Source organism: Echinops telfairi, unplaced genomic scaffold (genome assembly GCF_000313985.2).
Source record: "Echinops telfairi isolate 266 unplaced genomic scaffold, ASM31398v2 ScPeMD7_7466;HRSCAF=8504, whole genome shotgun sequence".
Lineage (NCBI taxonomy): Eukaryota > Metazoa > Chordata > Mammalia > Afrosoricida > Tenrecidae > Echinops > Echinops telfairi.
The window spans coordinates 1550743-1569675 of NW_022111366.1; the positions used below are offsets into that span (position 1 = coordinate 1550743).

Here is an 18933-nt window from a genome sequence, read left to right on the forward strand (position 1 = left end):
GGGGACGAGCCGCTGGGAACGCGTGCGGGGCGTGCCCAGGGCTACTGGCCTCGTAGCCATTTTAGGAGGAAATCCGGATCCCTACCCGCGGAGGTGCGGCTTCAATTTCAATAACTTTATTGGTGCAGCTCTCTGCCGAGCACCCACTGCACCAGTGGCCGGGGGAGGAGGGAGCGGAACGCGGGAGGTGATTGGGATGCGGGCAGTGGGCACCGGGTGCGGGGGGCAGTGGGTACGGGGAGTCCCCGGAAGCGGGTGTCCGGGGAAGGAGGCAGTGCGGGCGCCCGGCGATGACCGGACGCTCCGGGAGGCTGGGCAGGGAGGGGATCCCGGGCACGGCTTCCCTGGGGCGGGGATTCCCCGCTCGGATCCCAGGGCGCAGGGGCGGGGCCGGGGGCGCCTCTGACGCGGCCGCCGGGGTGTCCCCCGCACCGTGTCGTTCTCCGCGTCAGGTGGCTCCCGACCCGAGCCGCAGTCATGGGAAACACCACCAGCGACCGGGTGTCCGGGGAGCGCCACGGCACCAAGGCAGCGCGCGCCGAAGGTGCCGGCGGCCATGCCCCGGGCAAGGAGCACAAGATCATGGTGGGGAGCATCGACGACCCCAACGTCTTCAGCTTGCAGGACCCCAAGGTATGCACCCGCCGTGTAAAGGCTCCGCGTCTTTCTCTCATCCCGACCTAGGTGCCAGTATTTTGAATTAAAGGGGTTTTCCAGGGTCAAGCGTGTAGGAATGATCGTTTCTCCTGTGGTGCTGCCACAAGATAAGATAAAGGGATATCTGATTTTCCTGGTTTTCAAAACAGTTGACTACATTTTTAAGATGGGGAATAATAAATCCCCCTAGAATCCTTGGTTCTAGAGACTTGCTGAATTATGCTTTGTTAGCCCTAATGGAAAACTTAGGCAGTAAGTTGCCTGAGCTTCTGACCAGTTGTCAGTCGGTCCTAAGTTGGTTAAATGGATTGCCTTTCTCCCGAACACTTCCATGTAGCAGTACCATTTTTGCCGTAAGAGCTTGGTGTGCCTGTGGCTCTTCCCTATTTGGCATGGCTGTCAGCAGCAACCACTTGCTTATTTGAATACCTTAAGAAATCCTGGTGTGCATTGGTTAAGAACCCCCTCTGCTAACCAGACTTGGCCTTGGCCTTGTGAGTCCAGTGGCTCTCTGGGAGAAAGACTGGCCATCTGACGCTGTAAAGATTACCCATAGCCAGTACCGTTGAGTCTTATTCGTGGGCCTGACAGTTCTGCCCTGTGGTCCCAGGTCAAAATCAACTGTATGGATTCTGACAGCAATCCTAGCCCTGGGTCCGATACTCACTGCCCCCCATTCCATCCTGACTCATAGCGACCCTATCTCTCTTGTTGCTGACTCATGGTGACCCTACAGGATGGAGTAGAACTGCTTCTATGTGGGTTTCTGAGTCTGTATATCTTCAGGAGAGTAGAAAGTCCAGACTTTGCTGGTAATTTCAAACTGCTGACCTTGCAGTTAGCAGTCTAACTCATGACCAATACACCAGATGGATTTACCAAGACCCTATGGCAACCCTATAAGCTACCCCCTACCCCCTCAAAAAAATCACTGCCATCGGATCAATTTCAATGTGATCATATAAGACAGGGTAGCACTGCTGCTCCGGTGGGTTTCCAAGACTAACTTTTTTTCAGGAGTAGAAAGCCTCATTTTTATCATGTGGAGAAGTTGGTGGGTCCAGCCACCCGCCACTGCACCCGACCATTCAAAAAAAAAAAAAAAAAAAAAGAAGTTGGTGGGTTTGAATTGTCTGCCCTTTTTGTTTACTAGCTCACTGCCTCGCCCATGATGCTACCATGGTGCCTCTGGGGACCAGTAAAGTCTGCTTGGCTGGACATTGTCATTCCTGTACTTCATAGTTGTGTTGGCTGAGTCTGTGCCGCCCAGCTGCTGCTCAAGTGAGGAAGCAAATGATTCTGAGACTCCACCAATTTTCCATTTCCAGTCCTTTCTGTTCTTGTTCCCAAAACACAAACTCAACTGCCACCTAGTCCATGCCAACATAGAGCAGGTCTGTAGCACGGGACAGAACTGCTCCGGTGAGTTCCCAAACACCAACTCTTTATAATAGTAGCACTGGTGATTTTGAACTGCCGACCTTGCAGTTAGCAGCCCAGTGTGTAAGCACTACACCACCAGGTCTCCTCTTTGTTATTGCTGGATGCTGTCGTCAGTGCTGATGCATGGTAACCCTGTGCACAGCAGAGCCCACACTGCTGTGCGTGAGGGCCTTGCTGTAGCCTCTGTATCGACACAGCTCCTCACGGGGCTTCCTCTTTGGCTCACCCTCGCCCTCCCAGTTGTACCTCACCATGTTGCCACAGTTTAACAAGACGACCAGCTATAGCTGCCCCGGGACCTATGCTTTCCAATCCAAGGCAGTACCTTGTGTTCATGCTACAAAGAGGACAGATGGGCCTGACGGCGTGGTGAGTTGGGCCTCATGTTTCTAATCCCAGTAGAGCTTTCGGTAATGAATACATTTCATTCACCCAGCTAGACTGACTAGGCTGAAGTAGAATAATGGAGGGATTGATGAGATTGGAGTGTGTCTCTCATCACCTCATCGTTTCCCACCAAACTGGTGTCTCAGACAGTAAGCAGAGGATTGTTTGCCACAATTGTAGTCTGAAATTCGGAGTCTGTGGTTTGTGTAGCTCCTTGGAGCCCAATCGAGGGAAGCGAGAAAGAGGGTAATTGAAAGGAGCTTGTCTGGGGACTTCTTCTCCGTTCCTTTCTTTTCTCTCCCACGGCAGGACCTCTCTCTCTTCCTTTTAGCCTGTCTAAGCAGACATCTGAATTTACCTCCGCCAAGCATTCGCAAGCGCATCTGCCCTCATCGTCTTTTTGCCCCTTGTCCTGCTTCAGTGACTCAGGAGCTGAATATTTATCCAACAGCGACTGCAGTCATCAGTGGCCTGAAGAGAAGCCAGCCCTCAGCCTGCGTGGGGGCCTAGTTGAGTCATTCTTTCTCTCAGTTCAAGCTGGAGATTTGTGAAAGAAGAAACCTGCTCTCGGTCATCTTAAAGTCTTTTCCGAATGTCAGATTTATACTTCTCGTGCCACCCTTTGCACGCCTTCCATCCTCGTACTGAGCTGTCACACGATGGTTTGAGTTGTGCTTCCTCGCTCCCCGGCGGTTTTGCTGACTGTGTGACTTGGAGTAAACACTCGCTGAGCCAGCCAGCTGCACTCACGCCTGCCCGCCACACCATGTCATGTGGGGAAGGGCTCTCCTCCAAAGCTAGGCGTGTTAGTGGTGTGCAGCGTCCAGATTCTAAATGGAAAATCGTAAGTCATAAGTGATCGTTAGTCAACCAGTTTGATGGTTCTCCATCCTAGTACAGTAGAATTGCCTGAAGTTTTTTAAGTCCGCTTATGGAAAATTTGGAAATCATACAAAGTAGGGAGAACTGTGTAATGAATCCATGTATACATTACACAGTTCTCCCTACTTTGTGTGATTTCCAAATTTTCCATAAGTGGCCTTTATATATATGTGTGTGTATGTGTATACATATATATAAGTATATATGGATTCATTACACAGTAAGGAAGGTATATGTATGCCTTTTAATCAACTGAAGTAAGATTAAACACATACAAATTTAACTTTTGCCCTAATCTGCACTCCACCACCACCACCACCACCACCACCACCCCTACCAATTATTTGAAGCACATTTATCTGCAGCTATTTCAGGATCTATCTCTAAAGGCGAGGCTTTTTTGGTCCCTGTTAATTTTAACATAACCACAGCATTACTGTTAGAGAAGCACTGGGAAAAATCACTCTCCAGCCTCTATCATTCCTGAAGCATGGGCCTTGGTGATGCAGTGGTTAAAGCGCTCAGCTGCCAAGCTAAAGATCAGCCACTCTGGGAGAGAAAGCTGGGTCTTCAGCTTCCGGAAAGATTGGGCAATCCTGTGAGGCACTTCCGTTCTGGCTCCAGGGTCACTAGGGAATGAACTTGAGGATCGTGGAGTAGGTGAGACCGGAATCTGAGGGGTTTCTGAAGCATCTGTAAAAATGCCCATCATTTTGACGCAGCTGGTCAGGGAAGAGTATTTTCCTTTGAAAACAGGGAGATCAAGATTTTCTCTTCAGCCAATTCCTTTTCTAACACGAAAGTTCTTTCGATTCTCTTCTTGCATGTACTTTGGATTGTGCTGCTCCCAGTTTTGAGGGCTATCAAGAGATAGTTTGGAAGAGTGCTGTTGTTAGCTGCTGGCTGGCAGGTCATTCTCGACACACAGTGACCTGAAAGGCAGCACTGGCCGTCCTGCAGCATCCTCACAGTGGTTCTTATGCTTGAGCCCATTGTTGCAGTCGCTGTGTCCGTCCATCTTGCTGCGGCTCTTCGCTGACCCTCTACTTTACCAGGCATGGGGACATGCTCCACGGACTGGTAGCCTTCATGACTATGGACAGACAACCCAAATGAATAAGCTAGTTGTATTTGGTAAAATTTTGACCTAGTGTATGTTGTCCTATTTTCCAAAGTCATTTCTACTCGTCTAAGATGAAACAAGCGTTCTTGGTATAGAGGTTACATGTTGGGCTGCGATCCTCAGGGTCAACAGTTCAAAACCACCAGCAGCTCCATGGGAGAAAGACTGAACTTTCTACTCCTGTAAAGAGCCACAATCTCAGAAACCTGCAGGAGGTTGCTCTGTGTCGGCACTGGCTTGAAGGCAATGAGTGAATGAAAGTGAAATGTTTGTGGTTCCGTGATGGAAACCTTGTTCGACATGCGGGAGCCCTGGGGTTGATTCCAGGCCGGTACTCCTCGTGCATACCCCACCACCCCATCATCTGTCAGTGGAGGCTTGTGTGTTGCCCGGTTGCTGGCCAGGTGCCAGTGGGCCTCTCAGACTCAAGACAGAGACTAAGAAGAAAGTTCTGGTAATCTACTTCTGAAAATCAGCCAAGAAAACTCTGTGTATCCCAGTGGTCCCAGCTACAGGGAATCATGGAAATGAAATACTGGACGGGGCAGCATTCCTTTGTGCATGGGGGCCACCATGAGTTGGGCTGACTCCATGACAACCAACAATAAAACAGAGGCTCCTCCAGTTGTTGGGTTTGGTTGTTGTTGTTTTTCCTGTAAAGGGCCATACATATCTGTCAACTACTCAGTTCTGTTACAGTAGTGAAAAAGTAACAATGTGAGTGGGGCTTGGTCCCCATAAACTTTCTTTACAAAGACATCTCAGCCACTGGCTGTGTGCCAACTTGTGGGCTAAAGGATGGTAGTGAAAAAAATTCACTTGAGGAAAGGATCGATTTTTTTTAGAATCCTCCATCTTTCATTTGATATTAGAGTTGCTTTGGTTAAAGACACTGTGGCTTGGGTCTGCTGCGCCCGGAGGCACCGGGACTTTCTTATGTGCTCCTGATATAAGTAATGCATACCTGGAATGGGTGAGCAAGCCCAATTTCATAACTACTTCTCAAGTTTTAAGAAATCTGTTTTCTGGAGTTTGAAGTTTTCGATGAATGCCATTATCTCCAGGCTGCTTACATTTGTCCGTGCAAAAATGATTATTGCTTCTTATATGTCCCGACTTGGCTTTTGTATGCTTTCTCCTAAGAGGCATTCAGAAACATATCGTAATTGCTTCCCTATGAGTACATTGGTGATAAGAGTTAAACCTTTTTTAAATGTGGGACCGCTTATGCTCCCCTCTTTTTTTTTAAGAAAGGGAGAGAACTTATCAATCCCGCTCTCTTTTCTGAAAAACATTATGAAAAAGGATTGCCTAAGATTCTGAAAAGGAACCCAGGTGGCTTAGGGACGCTAACCCCATGGTCAGTAGTTCAAAACCACCAGCTGCTGGAAAGGCTTTCTATTCCCATAGAGAAGAGTTATAGTCTCAGAAACTCACAGAAGCAGTTCTGTCCTGTTTATGAGGTTGATAGGAGTTGGCATTGACTCAGTGGCAGTGATTTGGTTTTTTATTTGTTTTTGGAAGGTTCTGGAAGCTCCCTATATATGCTATAAATAGCCGAAAAGTTAACAGTTTAAATCCACCCAGAGGAATCTTGTGAGGCAGACACCGTAATCTGTTCCTGGAAGGTCACAACCTTGGCCATGGAGCAGTTTTACTGCCTCGGGCCCGGAGGCGGGATTCACTCAGGGCACATAGCAACAGTACTCTGAAAGTGAGGAGTCCGGGCTGTGAAATGGGCAATGACTTAGCATAAGCCATTTGACTATTTGGGCCCCTAGATACTTTTTCTATACGTAGTTTGTTCACAACCTGTGTTGCTAATTTCAAGGCTCCAGAAAGACAACGCTGCCTGCTCCCATAAAGATTTGTGGTTTTTGAAGCATGGTGGTTACATACTGGGCTGCTAGCCGCCAAGTCAGCAGTTCAAAACCATCAGCTGCTCCGTGGGAGACAGATGAGCTTTGGACTACCATAATGAATACAGTCTTGGAAACTCATAGGGGCAGTTCTACTCTGTCCGATAGGGTCGCTATGAGTCGGCACGGACTCCATGACAGTGAGTTTGGCTGGTTGGAACACTAGGGAGCAGTTCCGCCCTGTCCTGTAGGGTCAATATGGGCTGGAATTTGACTCGTTGACAGTGATAGTGGATATTGATGACTCTGTTATCACGTCTATCCTCACCTTTAATAAAATACTACTCAGAAGGGATTCAGACCAGGGCCCACCCTTCTCTAGTATGATTTAACTAATAATAATCTTTTTGTTTTTTTAAATACAAACCCTATTTTCCCACACAATGTCACATTGATGGGTACATAGGTTAGGACTTCAGCATAACCCTTTGGAGGACACAATTCAATTTTAAAAGGGCAGTGACCTATTAAGAACCCTTGGGTAACAATTTATTCTGCGGATTACTTAATTCTTACCACAGCTCCCTGGGGACAAAGAGTTTGTGTCTTGGCAGCAAGATCTGGAAGACACTGTGAAGCCCACCCAGCAGGCCCGGCCCACCGTGATCCGCTGGTCTGAAGGAGGCAAGGAGGTCTTCATCTCGGGGTCCTTCAACAATTGGAGCACCAAGATTCCACTGATTAAGAGGTGAAGACCAGCATCTTGGTTGAGTCTGCAGGGTCCAGGACTAGATAGGATTTCCTTTTTCAAAAGAGAGACCTGGCTGGTCTAGTCTTCTCCCAAGGCTAGGACTCTCTCTGGAACATAGCCCCATCCATGAACTACTTACTGTATCCGTGGCTTAAAAAAACAAACAAGGAAAAGAAAACAAACAAACAAACAAAAACCTTACAGTGAGTTAGACCTATTTTACCACTTAGAATACTATTGCTTCAGAAGAACTTAGAATTTCTGTGAGTATATTCGTTAGAACTTGGATAACGTGAGTCTTTTCCATGCGTGCACAAAGGAAGGCTCCTGGGTCTGACTGAACCCAGTTGCTCTACATCCGCATTTAAGCAGACATCAGTCACATTGTGAAGTTCTTGGTAGATGGGTGTTTTGGTCACTGATTGAGGAATGCATCATTTACCTGGTTATCAGAATAGCCTTGCTTGGTAGGAAGTTTGCCAGAAAAAGGCTCACCAAAATACGAAAAGATTATCTTGAGACCCTTCCAGAACCTACCTATTGCCTTATTTACACATGTGAGGGGTCTGGTTTGTTGATAAAAAATAGTTGTACTAAGGTAAACCTTTTGGGGGTATCAGCCCCTTCGATTTTTTCCTTATTAAGAACTAAAGTTTTCTGGAGGTCCTGGCAAACACGAGGGGGCTTCAAAAAGTTCGTGGGAAAATTCCATTCTCTTTTCATTCTTTTTTTCCATAAACTTTTCAAAGCCTCCATCATATATTTCCAACATGATAAAAGAATGATTTCAGACATTGTTTTCCACTCCAGGGTTACAAAGGCTTAGGAACATGGGAGTCATGGGTACAATGACACTGTGTTGGCCACACGCTATCTCCTGTCTTCTAATTGGAACAACTTCCAACTTTCCCCCACTTTTTTGTTTTTCTGTAGCCATAATGACTTTGTGGCCATCCTGGACCTTCCTGAGGGAGAGCACCAGTACAAGTTCTTTGTGGATGGACAGTGGGTTCATGATCCATCAGAGGTGAGGCCATGGTCACCGAGGGTAGCCATGAATGTAACAGTCTCGTTTTAGCAGTCATTCCCCTGGGTGTCAAAGCTCTCTGCTGTGGGGATTGATGGACGGCAGCTCCCCTTCACTGGAGGATTGCTCTCTTGCTAACAGATTGAGGTGTGCTGACTGTGATTGTTCTTTAATTTGTAGCAGAGGAGGGTTGGATGGAAGAGATGGATTTGAGAAGGGGATTCACTATTAATTTTCTGCCTTCACTGTTTCAGCCTGTGGTTACCAGTCAGCTGGGCACAATTAATAATTTGATCCATGTCAAGAAATCGGATTTTGAGGTGTTTGATGCTTTAAAGCTGGATTCCATGGAAAGCTCAGAGACATCCTGCCGAGGTAATTTTGTAGCACTTGCTCTTTCTTCCGAGGTAATTTTGTAGCACTTGCTCTTTCTTGCTCGGTCTGTTTTATAATTCATGTCGCTTCCCAAGGTGTTTTCCCTCTCATTTGCCTTTCACGAATTTTCTGAATCTTATAGGATATATATATATTTAAAATTACGCCCCCACATAAATAATGGGCCCCCACATAAAATGCTTGGAAATTATGGAACTCAGTAAAACAGTTCTTGCATAAGATGGAACTGTTGGCTGCAGTCTTTTGGGGAGCAGATCAGCAGGTCTTTCTCTCATGGAACCACTGGTTGGGTTTGAACCACCAACTCTTTGGTTAAATGCGGTATGTTTTTCCTGCACACATTTAGGGCCTCCTCTCTGTGGCAGTACCCATCTCAGCCTGTAGTTCTTAGGTGCTGTTGAGTCCGTGTCAACGCCAGCAGCCCTGTGCATGTACAACAGGGGGGGACCCTGCCGCACGCCTGCGCTGCCCTCACCACCATACTGGGCTGCAGCCACTGTGTGTGCATCGCCTCTACCTCCTTGAGGGCCTTCCTCCACCAAGCCTGATGCCCTTCTCCAAAGACTGGTCCCTCCTGAGGACATCATCCAAGCACTTGAGATGAAGTCTTGCCGTCTAAAGGGGCATCCTGACTGTACTTCCAAGTGAGATTTGGTTATTCTTCTGGCCCTCCATGCAGGATACGTCCAATCTTTCACCACTTCTCCAGCCTCTGATCCCTTGGTTTGGTCTTCACATGATGCACATGAGGTGACTGAAAATACCATCACTTGGCTCAGGCTCACCTTGGTCCTCAAAGTGACATCTGCGTTTTTAACATGGTCAAGAGATCATGTGCCCCATGCAAATCTCATTAGTACCTCATTAGATCTCTCGACTGCTGCTTCCATGAGCATTGATTGTCAATCAGTAAAATTAAATCCTTTGCAACTTCCGTATTGTCTCCATTAACGATGTGTTGCTTACTGGCCCGGTTACACTTCTGGTTTTCTCTGTGTTAAGGTGTAATCCATATCAAGGCGTAGTCTTTGATCTTCATCAGAGAGCTTCACATCCTTTTTGATTTCAGCAAGTAAGGTGTTATTTGCCTATCACAGGTTATTAATGATCTTTATCCCAGTCTTAACACCCGTCATCTTAGTCCATCTTCTCAGAATAGTTGCTCAGCACAGAGTGAGTATAAGACTGAAACCCCCGAGAGAGACTTTGTGTGTGTGTGTGTGCTTTTATTTATTTCTTTATTTTAAAGCATTGTATTGGGGGCTCATACATCTCTTATCACAATCCATCCATCCATCCATTGTGTCAAGCACATTTGTACATTTGTTGCCCTCATCCTTCTCAAGACATTTGCTTTCAAAAAAAAACAAAAAACATTTGCTTTCTACTTGAGCCCTTGGTATCAGCTCCTTATTTTTCCCCTCCCTCCCTGTTGAACCCTTGATAATTTAGAAATTATTTTTATTTTGTCATGTACTACACTTCACCCAATTTTCTGTTGTCCGTCCCCCAGGGAGGAGGTTATATATAGATCCTTGTGATCAGTTCTCCCTTCTGATAGAATTGTTTTCTGATTTGAAGCATGCAGCTCTGCCTGGTTCTCTCCAGATTACTGCCTCTTGGTCTGTGCAAGGTTCTGCATAAGCACATTAAATCTTCTGGAATTCCTATTCTTGAATATGTTATCCATAGATACCTTTGCAGAGTCAATAAAACACAAGGGAACATCTTTTTGGTATTCTCTGCTTTCAGCCAAGATCCATCTGACATCCCTTGTTCCATGGCCTCTTTTGAATCCAATTAAATTTATGCAGTTCCCTGTCAATGTTGCTTGATAATTTCGTCGTTCTCCTTGATTCCACACACACACTGGGCAGAGATATGGATCTCTTTCAGTCAGTTGGCCAAGGTTTTTTGGTGTGTGTGTGTGTGTGTGTCAGAGATGAGTGTTTTCGGCATTATATTTACTTACTCAGCTCTGTGAGTTTTTGTCAATCCCTGGAACCTTGTTTTTCACCTTTAGTGTAACTTCGATTTATGTCAATATCATTGGTTCTTTTTTTTTCTTTTTTAACAAAATGTTTATTTTCTTCCTCCCTCTTCCAATAAACTGAAAATTGGTGCTAATGAACTCTTAGTTGGCTCCGTATCCTTTTATCATTGGTTCTTAATTGGAATGGTTGGGCAATGGCCAATTCATTTTGTTAACAGTGGTTCTGGGTGTTCCTTCCATCTTCTTTTGATGCTTCCTGAATCACTCAGTTACTCGATCCTGTACGGCTGCTGTGACTTGGAACTGATTTGATGGCAGTGAGTTTGGTTTGGGGTTTTGTCTTTGTTTTGCATTGTTCTATATTTTGTCCATAGAATCCTTCAGTATTTGGTTCTTTCAGCTTGAGAAATGCTGACTGAGTTCTTTCCTTTTATTTTTCTGACTCCAGGGCTTTGCATTTTTCATTATAATGCTTTACTTTGCCTTCTTAAGCCACCCTTTGAAATCATCTGTTATCTCAAACTACTCGAGGGGGTGCCCCCATAAAAATAAGATTGTGCTGGGCAGAGCAGAGTTTGCTTAGTACTGCATTTTCCTGCTAGGTGAGCACCCAGTGGCATCACCTGGGAAGGTTCTCTCTGGTCACAATGAATTTTTTTATAAAAGCAGTTTCCCTCAAACCTCGTTTTTTTGTGATGGCCATTTAAGAGAACAGTATGGGCCTGTGAAATTTTGTTTCCTGCTCAGGAAAAATGCCACAGAAACTGTTGGGATGTTGAACATAGCTTACAAGGAGAGTGCTTTGGGAAAAACCTCAAGTGTACGATGGTCTTGTTTCAAAGAAGGTGAAATGCCAATTGATGACAAACCTTGTTCTGGACATTCTTCAACTTCCCAAGTGGAAGAACATGTCAACTCGTAGTACATTTGGAGTTTGTTCCACCAGGTCAGACTGTTCAAGCTTTCTATTTAGAGGTTTTGACAAGATTGTGTAAGCAGTGCAACCTGATTTGGGGTAGACGGGGGACTGGTTTTGCCATCACAACAGTGCACCTGCTCATACAGCCATCTCAGTGCACTAGTTTTGGGTAAAAACAGCATGCCTCTCTTGCCCCACACACCTTACTCACCTGATCTCTCTCCATGCAACTTCTTTTTGTTTCCACAATGTAGAAGAGGTGAAGAAAAAGCGAGGGAGGTTTTGTCAGCCATCCAAACAGATGAGTTTGAAAAATGTTTCCAAGAATGGATTAGAATATTTGACAAATATATTAAGTGTAATGGAGAGTACTTTGAAGGTAATAAGGTTGTTTTGTAAAAAAGTTTAAATACATGGCTCTGAAAAAAAAATTCCGTTTTGGGGGGGGAGGGGACGTATCCCCTCATATTTTATTTCAAACTTTAAACCAGGACCTGCAGTAAGATACGTATTTTACATTGCATCCCAAAATACATACATACGCACACACAACTGTATAATACAAGTCTCGTCCTATTATATTTGCTCTTATTACTGATGATACACTCCACTTTCTATTTTATCTTTTCTTTTATAACCCACTAGTGGGCCATGGTCTGTCATCTGAACATTTATCACTAGTAATTTAAGTTTTTCATTTACTGTTGGTGATTTCTCCTAGCAAAGGCTACATTTTCCTAATTTGCTTTGTGTAGTTGCCTTGGAACAGAACTGGCAATATCAGAGCTTGGTTGGCATTTCTACAGTTTTATAAAATCTCAACTGTCCTGGTGATACTTTGGGTTAAGCGCTGGCTTGCTAACCCCAAGGTCAGCAGTTCAAACCCACCAGACAGTTCTTGAGAGAAAGATGCGGCTATCTGCTCCTGTAAAGATTTACAGCCTCTGTCGATGGGATCAGGTATCAGGCATCAAAGAACAAAAAATCATATCATTGTGAATGAGGGGGAGAGTGGAGTGGGAACCCAAAGTCCATCTGTAGGCAACTGGACATCCCCTTACAGAAGGGTCATGGGGAGGAGACGAGCCAGTCAGGGTGTAGTGTAGCAACAATGAAACATACAACTTTCCTCTAGTTCCTAAATGCTTCCCCCCCCACACACACTACCGTGATCCCAACTCTACCTTACAGATCTGGGTAGACCAGAGGATGTACACTGGTACAGATAGGAACTGGAAGCACAGGGAATCCAGGACAGATGACCCCTTAGGGCAAATGGGGAGAGTGGCAATACCAGGAGGGTGGAGGGAAGGTAGGGTGGAGGGAAGGTAGGGTGGAGGGAAGGTAGGGTGGAGGGAAGGTAAGGTGGAGGGAAGGTAGGGTGGAGGGAAGGTAGGGTAGAAAGGGGGAGCCAATTACAAGGATCTACATATAACCTGCTCCCTGGGGGACAGACAACAGAAAAGTGGGTATAAGGGAGACATTGGACAGTGTAAGACATGACAAAATAATAATACTTTATAAATTATCAAGGGTTTATGAAGGGGGGGAGGCAGGAAGGGAGGGGAAAACATGAGGAGCTGATGCCAAGGGCTCAAGGAGAAAGCAAATGTTTTGAGGATGATGGCAACAAATGTACAAATGTGCTTGACACAATGGATGTATGTATAGATTGTGATAAGAGTTGTACGAGCCCCCAATAAAATGATTTTAAAAAGATTTACAGCCTCCAAAACCTTTTCTAGCGTTGTGATGAGACAGAATCAACTCCGTGGCCGTGGGCTTGTTTGTTTGTTTTTTTATCTGCTACATCGGAGCCCAGGTTGTTCAACAGTTCGAAGTGCCAACCAGAAAGGTGGCTTTTCAGCCTCACTCAGTGGTTCCGTGACAGAAGCACTGGGTGGTCCACTGCCACGAAGCTTGTAGCCTAGGAAAGCCCATGGGCAGTTTCTACCCTCTCACGTGGATCAGTATGTGTCTTAGTCTAGTAGATCAGAAAATGAGAGAAAAGAGGTGAGAAAGATAGAGCAGAAGAAATACGCTAGTCCTCTGTATATAATTATGGTTATATGCCTATTATTCATTGGCTGCTTTGCCAGAATCATATTATACAAAAACTTCCAATCACAAGTGACCTCATCATTGAATCTAATATTTTAAAAGCTTATCCATCATTATACTATCAGTCAAGATTATCCATACTCTGTAAACTTTCACCTAATTCACGATAAATGCTTTTTTAAAAAAGATTGTCCAGCTTTACTTTCTGATCTGAGATCACATAATGAAAACAATATTTCATTTCCCCCCCCCTGCAAACAATGACTGTACTATTGATGTTACTTTTTGGAACAGCATAAATCACCCTTGTGTCCTGAGTGTCTAATACACCCCATTTAAGGCACTGTTGTCTCCTCAACTGAGACTCAGGAAGAATCTAAGTCCTCCAATTTGACAAATGAGAGACTGAGAAACAAACAAAAAAGATCAAGTGAATTTTGTATACTCACTCACCATCTATGTGACTTTGGGTGAAGAATGTGGTCAATTTGTATATATTAGTTTTAGTTGTTAATGAAAGGGAAATAACAAGTGTCCTACGATGTACAGGTGGCGTGGGGGTTATGAGGAGAGCTGCTAACAGCAAGGGGCAGTCCTGTCGGGTCACTGAGTCAGGACAGATGCCATGCAGTGAGCTTGGTTTGAGTTTAAGGCACACTCCCAAGGATGCTCTGTTGGACCATAAGACAAAGTGCCTGGAGATACTTTGAAAGTTTCAAGTTTATGCTATTTTAAAATATTGTTTAATATCACAGTCATTGCCCATTTTTTTGTATGTATGTGTATGTATTTGGCTGAAATTTAGGTCATTCGACTGGTTCTTGAAATGGTTTTCATTGCAGGCTAGAACCAAACTCACTGCTGACCCCGCTGTGTCACGGGACAGAGTAGACCCACCCCATTGAGTTCCCAAGACCGCACATCTATGTGAAAGCAAACTGTCACATCTTTTTTTTTGCTGGAGCAGTGGGTGGGCTTGAACCACCAACCTTTCAATTAGTAGATAAGTTCTTCACCTTTGCACCACCAGGGTTCCTTGCAGCCAATATTGGTTGCCATGTAAGATAGCTTTTTCTGTATGTTTTTTGCTGACTCTCCAAACTTTTTCTCATATCTGGGTAAATATCTTCCAGACCTTTCCAGCTCACCCCCAGGGCCTTACGGTCAAGAAATGTATGTGTTTCGATCTGAGGAGCGATTCAAATCCCCACCCATCCTTCCTCCCCACCTTCTCCAAGTTATTCTGAACAAGGACACTAACATTTCTGTGAGTATCCCGCTCGCTCGTATCTCTAGGGCACCTGGGGGTCACTGGGACCATTTGGGCCAAACTTTAATTATCGTAGAGGTTGGAAGCAAAGGTGTGGTTAGAGTATAAGTCATATCCATGTAAACAGCATTCTCAGTTTCTTTTTCTAGGACTGTGTTGTGGCTTCCTCCAGTACCAGTGTTGGCGCTCAGGGTTTTCTCCTGTTCCTGATGATGGGAGTGCATAGAAAATCAGACCCAGAGTTGTGCTTCCCTCTAATGCCACCTGGGGCTTCTGTTCCAGCAGACTCAACTTATAATTTGGAGATATATAACATAAGTGAATCCCCCCTCCAACTGAAAAGAATTTACATCTTTGTTCATTCAATCCAGTTGCTTATCCAACCGAAATCTTGGATAGGTGTGTTGTGGGCAAGATTTTTACACTAGCCTTACCAAAGATTAGTAATTGGTGAGGTTTAGGGTTTCTGCCCTTGGCTCCGAATTTTCCATAATGAGGAGGTGCTATTGAAATAATTTGAGATGGGGATGGGTGTGTTGTTTAAAAAGAGAAAATACACTCCTAGTTTAGCATTTCTGATTAGTTCCTGAGAGCTCTGAAGAAGAGAAACTCTTTAGTTTAAGTCGTCAAACTCCATTTAGTGATGTTTTTTCCTCTCTTAGTGTGACCCAGCCTTGCTCCCCGAGCCCAACCATGTAATGCTGAACCATCTCTATGCGTTGTCCATTAAGGTAAGTGCTGGCCAGTCTCTTCACAGGATGAGGGTAACATTTGCTCAATGCTTCACTGAAGCTGGCTGTAAGGGTCAGATGAGAAGAACTACTTTCATTTCTTTTTTAAAAAACGAGTGAGAACTTTGGGGAGAAAGACATGGCTTTCTACTGCCATGAAGAGTTGTGGTCTTAGAAATTCAGAAGAAGTTCTACCCTGTCCTGTAGGGTTGCAATGAGTTGGCAGCAACTTGATGGCAGTGAGTGAATGACTGTTTGGCCTTTTTAATTTTAATCTTTTATTTTATCTTAACAGGTCCCTCGATCTGTCTTTGCTTAGCAGCTTCTATTTAGATGACAGGAAACTTTATACCAAATGTTGTGAGGTCCTAGCAGTAGGATTTCATTCTTAGAGGTAAATTGGTCACATCACATCTACCGAAAAAGCAAACGTGAGCTTCTAATTCAGAGAATACCTGAATGTGATCATCAGGCTTCTGCCTTCTTAGAGGTGAGCAGGAGTTGCTCCCAGACGCCTGGGTCTGGTCTGCCCAGGTCTTCTGCCTCTCCTGCACACTAGGTGAAACTGAAGTATAACCACATGCCTCATCTCCTCCAACTCCCGGGCCCTCGAGCTGTTTCTGTGCTGCTTTATTGTCTGGGTTGTCTTGTCATACCTCTGTGGCTTGGCTATTAGAATAAAGTGATATACCATTGGTGTTACTAAACTAGACTGGTCATGATTGGAATTACCTGGAGAAGAAACTGTGTGGAGGCCACATCTGACCCCTTCTAGCTCTCCAGGGTGATTGTCACAAGGCAGAGGTGAGACATGCTTCCACCCCAGCCTTCAGTTATCAAAGAAAATGACACGAGGGTGGCATCTGACCCACAGCTACACAAACTCTCCAAACTCATCCCCTCGAGTCCGATCAACAGGGGAGAACTGCCCCTGCGGGTTTCTGAGACTGGAACACCTTCTGTGAGCGGAAAGGCTCGTCTTTCTCCCGCAGAGCGGGGTTTTGGTTAGCGGCCCAACTTGGAGCCCAGCACATCACCAGGGCTCCTTCTAGCTACAGACAGGGGGAGGACATCACTGACATCGGCTGCCCCGGGCTGATTCCTAGGAGACTAAGATCAGGCCTGCTTCCTTACAAATTCTGACACCAACTGCCCCTTCCAGAGCACCGTTCTCTACTTTTCCGTTAGGTACCGTAATTCATTGCAGTGGCCACACAGAACTTAGACAGTGCTCACCCTTACGGGGTTTATTAGGAAGTTAACAGGTGAGAAACACTCAGGATACAGCTGTTTAGGCAAATTCTTCTCTTCATGCCTTTAGGCAGGTCACACTCTTGCCCTCAGCCTCTTGGTCTGGCCTGCTTGAGCAAAGCTACCAAACTCTTAGAGGGCTGCCAATAAATGGCCAAAGGCATATTAAATGTAAGCCTTACCCTGAAGGCATTCCACAAGCCAGCCTCCAGCCCCGAAGCACACAGCTTCACTTGTTCTGTGGTTAGGAAGTTTCCCACTCTGCCTCTTGCTCTGGCTCCTGGTTCTGCTGCTGTTGCTGCTCCTCTGGTGCCAACGTTGTCTCCTGAGTCAATGAGGTTCAGCGTGCAGGGATCTCGGGGTTCAAAAGACATGCTACACTCCTGGCTCTTCTCTCTCGCAGGTAGTGAGAGCCCTTTATTTAGCCTGCATCTGAGATGGCTGCTTTTATATCCACCAGGATGGCAGCCATCGTTAATCCTGTTAAGAGCCTTTCAGAACTGAGTCATATAAGCGTCTCAGTATCTACCCCCACCTTCTTACCCAGACCCATCAGGAAAACAAACGTTGTTTGGTGGCAGTAGCCAAGGCTGTAGCTAAATGAGCTTTGCTAAATCATTCACTGCATTGCACCTGGAAAGGTAAATGTAAAATTACAAATTCAGAGGTTCTGTAACCAGAGATTCTAAAACAGTACACAGAGGATGGGGCTGAAGCAGCCCAGGTGGTTAAGTGCTTTGCTGCTAATTGAAAGTTTTGTGGTTAGATTCCACCCAGCAACTCCAGGGAGAAAGGCCTGGTGGATTTCTCCAGTGAAGCTTAGTGTAAAGAAAGCCCTGTGATTAGTCTGTCACATGACCTACGGGTTGCTGTGAGTTGGAACTGGCACTACAGCACCACCACCGCTAGCAAGATGAGACCCAGTAATTTATGTTTGTTTGTTTGTTAATTGGGAGTTAATGCACATATCATTCTGTAGATCAATCATGTCAAGCAGAACTGTACAATTGCTACCGCAGTTTCCAAACAGTCTTTTTCTTCCTGGACTCCTGGACATTGTCTCTCTTTTACACCACTGCCCCCACCACCACTGTACCCCCTGCCCTCCAAAACCCTTGTTCTACTTGCTGTCCCTATAGGTTCATCATTCCTGAGTTTCACATGCCAAAAAGCAGAAAGACATATAATACAACTTCAAGAGGGCAACCTCCAATGGCATAACACCTCTGAGAGACAGCTTAATACAGATGAACAAAAGCAAAACAGCAGAAATACAGAAAATGTTAGGAAGCAGATCAGGTCCAGCATGCATCAGAGTGGGGATCGACTGACGGTCCGGTCAGAATTAAGCCTTTGATCTTCTGTACTCCTCTCTCCCAAGCACTCTGTTTAGTGACCACTTTCCTCCCATCCCTCAATTGTGCATAGAGGGAGTTCACCGGAGTCTTGTTTCCTATGGAGTTCCACAATGAATCTTGGGTTCCCACTGCCATCCATCGCCTTCTGCAAATCAGATTCTCACAATTCAGCCTTTTATACTAATGTCTCCTGCGATTTTTAATTACATGATTTACAATCCTTCAGTGACTGGTGATGGTGTACTTCTTACATGTGGACTTAGTTGACATTTTGCTTAGATGGCTGTTTGTTTGGGGATAAGCCTGTAAGACCCCAGACACTATTTTATCTAATAGCTGGGCACCATCTAATTTCTTTACCACATTTTGCTATAGCACCCATATCTTTCTTCTGTGTTCCCTTTCTAAGGGTGAGTATCGAGCAGGGCCATGCTATAATAACTAATCGTTCTTAAGTTGGAGCTAGGATTTAGTGTGAGCCCCGAACTCATTCCTGGGTCTATGTTTTGTTTTCGTGTTTTTTTCTTTTGATTTATTATTACTTGGGAGTTAATTCATATATCATATCATTCCATAGTTCAATCATGTCAAGCAGTATTGTACAAGTGCTTCCACAATCAGTTTCCAAACCTACTTTTTCTTTCTGGACTCCTTGGACAACCTCTCCCTTTTATCACCCCCCACTACCCTGCCCCCCCCACCAACCAAAAAAAAAAACCGCACCATTATTTTACTTGCTGTCCCTGTAGGTTCATCAATCCTGGGTTTCATTTACTGAAAAATAGAAAAACATATAACATAGTTTCAAGAGGGAGACCCCCCCCC

General features: G+C 45.3%; 1 protein-coding gene across 4 annotated transcripts in view; it reads left to right on the forward strand.

Annotated features, from left to right (window-relative positions):
- The first annotated feature begins 31 nt into the window (after positions 1–31).
- The window catches only part of PRKAB2 (protein kinase AMP-activated non-catalytic subunit beta 2), a 53753-nt gene continuing 34851 nt past the window's right edge, over positions 32–18933 (forward strand). For 2 of the 4 annotated variants that reach the window (XR_006679429.1, XM_045283729.1), the window contains exons 1-7: positions 32–93; positions 453–633; positions 6933–7099; positions 8036–8129; positions 8384–8504; positions 14632–14765; positions 15431–15499. Coding sequence is in view for 3 of the 4 variants with exons in the window: in XM_045283729.1 (XP_045139664.1) it covers positions 478–633; positions 6933–7099; positions 8036–8129; positions 8384–8504; positions 14632–14765; positions 15431–15499 (741 nt within the window). In the remaining variant the exon portion in view is untranslated. Of the gene's footprint in view, positions 94–452; positions 634–6932; positions 7100–8035; positions 8130–8383; positions 8505–14631; positions 14766–15430; positions 15500–15794; positions 16180–18933 lie in introns of those variants that run through there. The other 2 variants (XM_045283728.1, XM_045283727.1) reach the window with 2 other exon arrangements.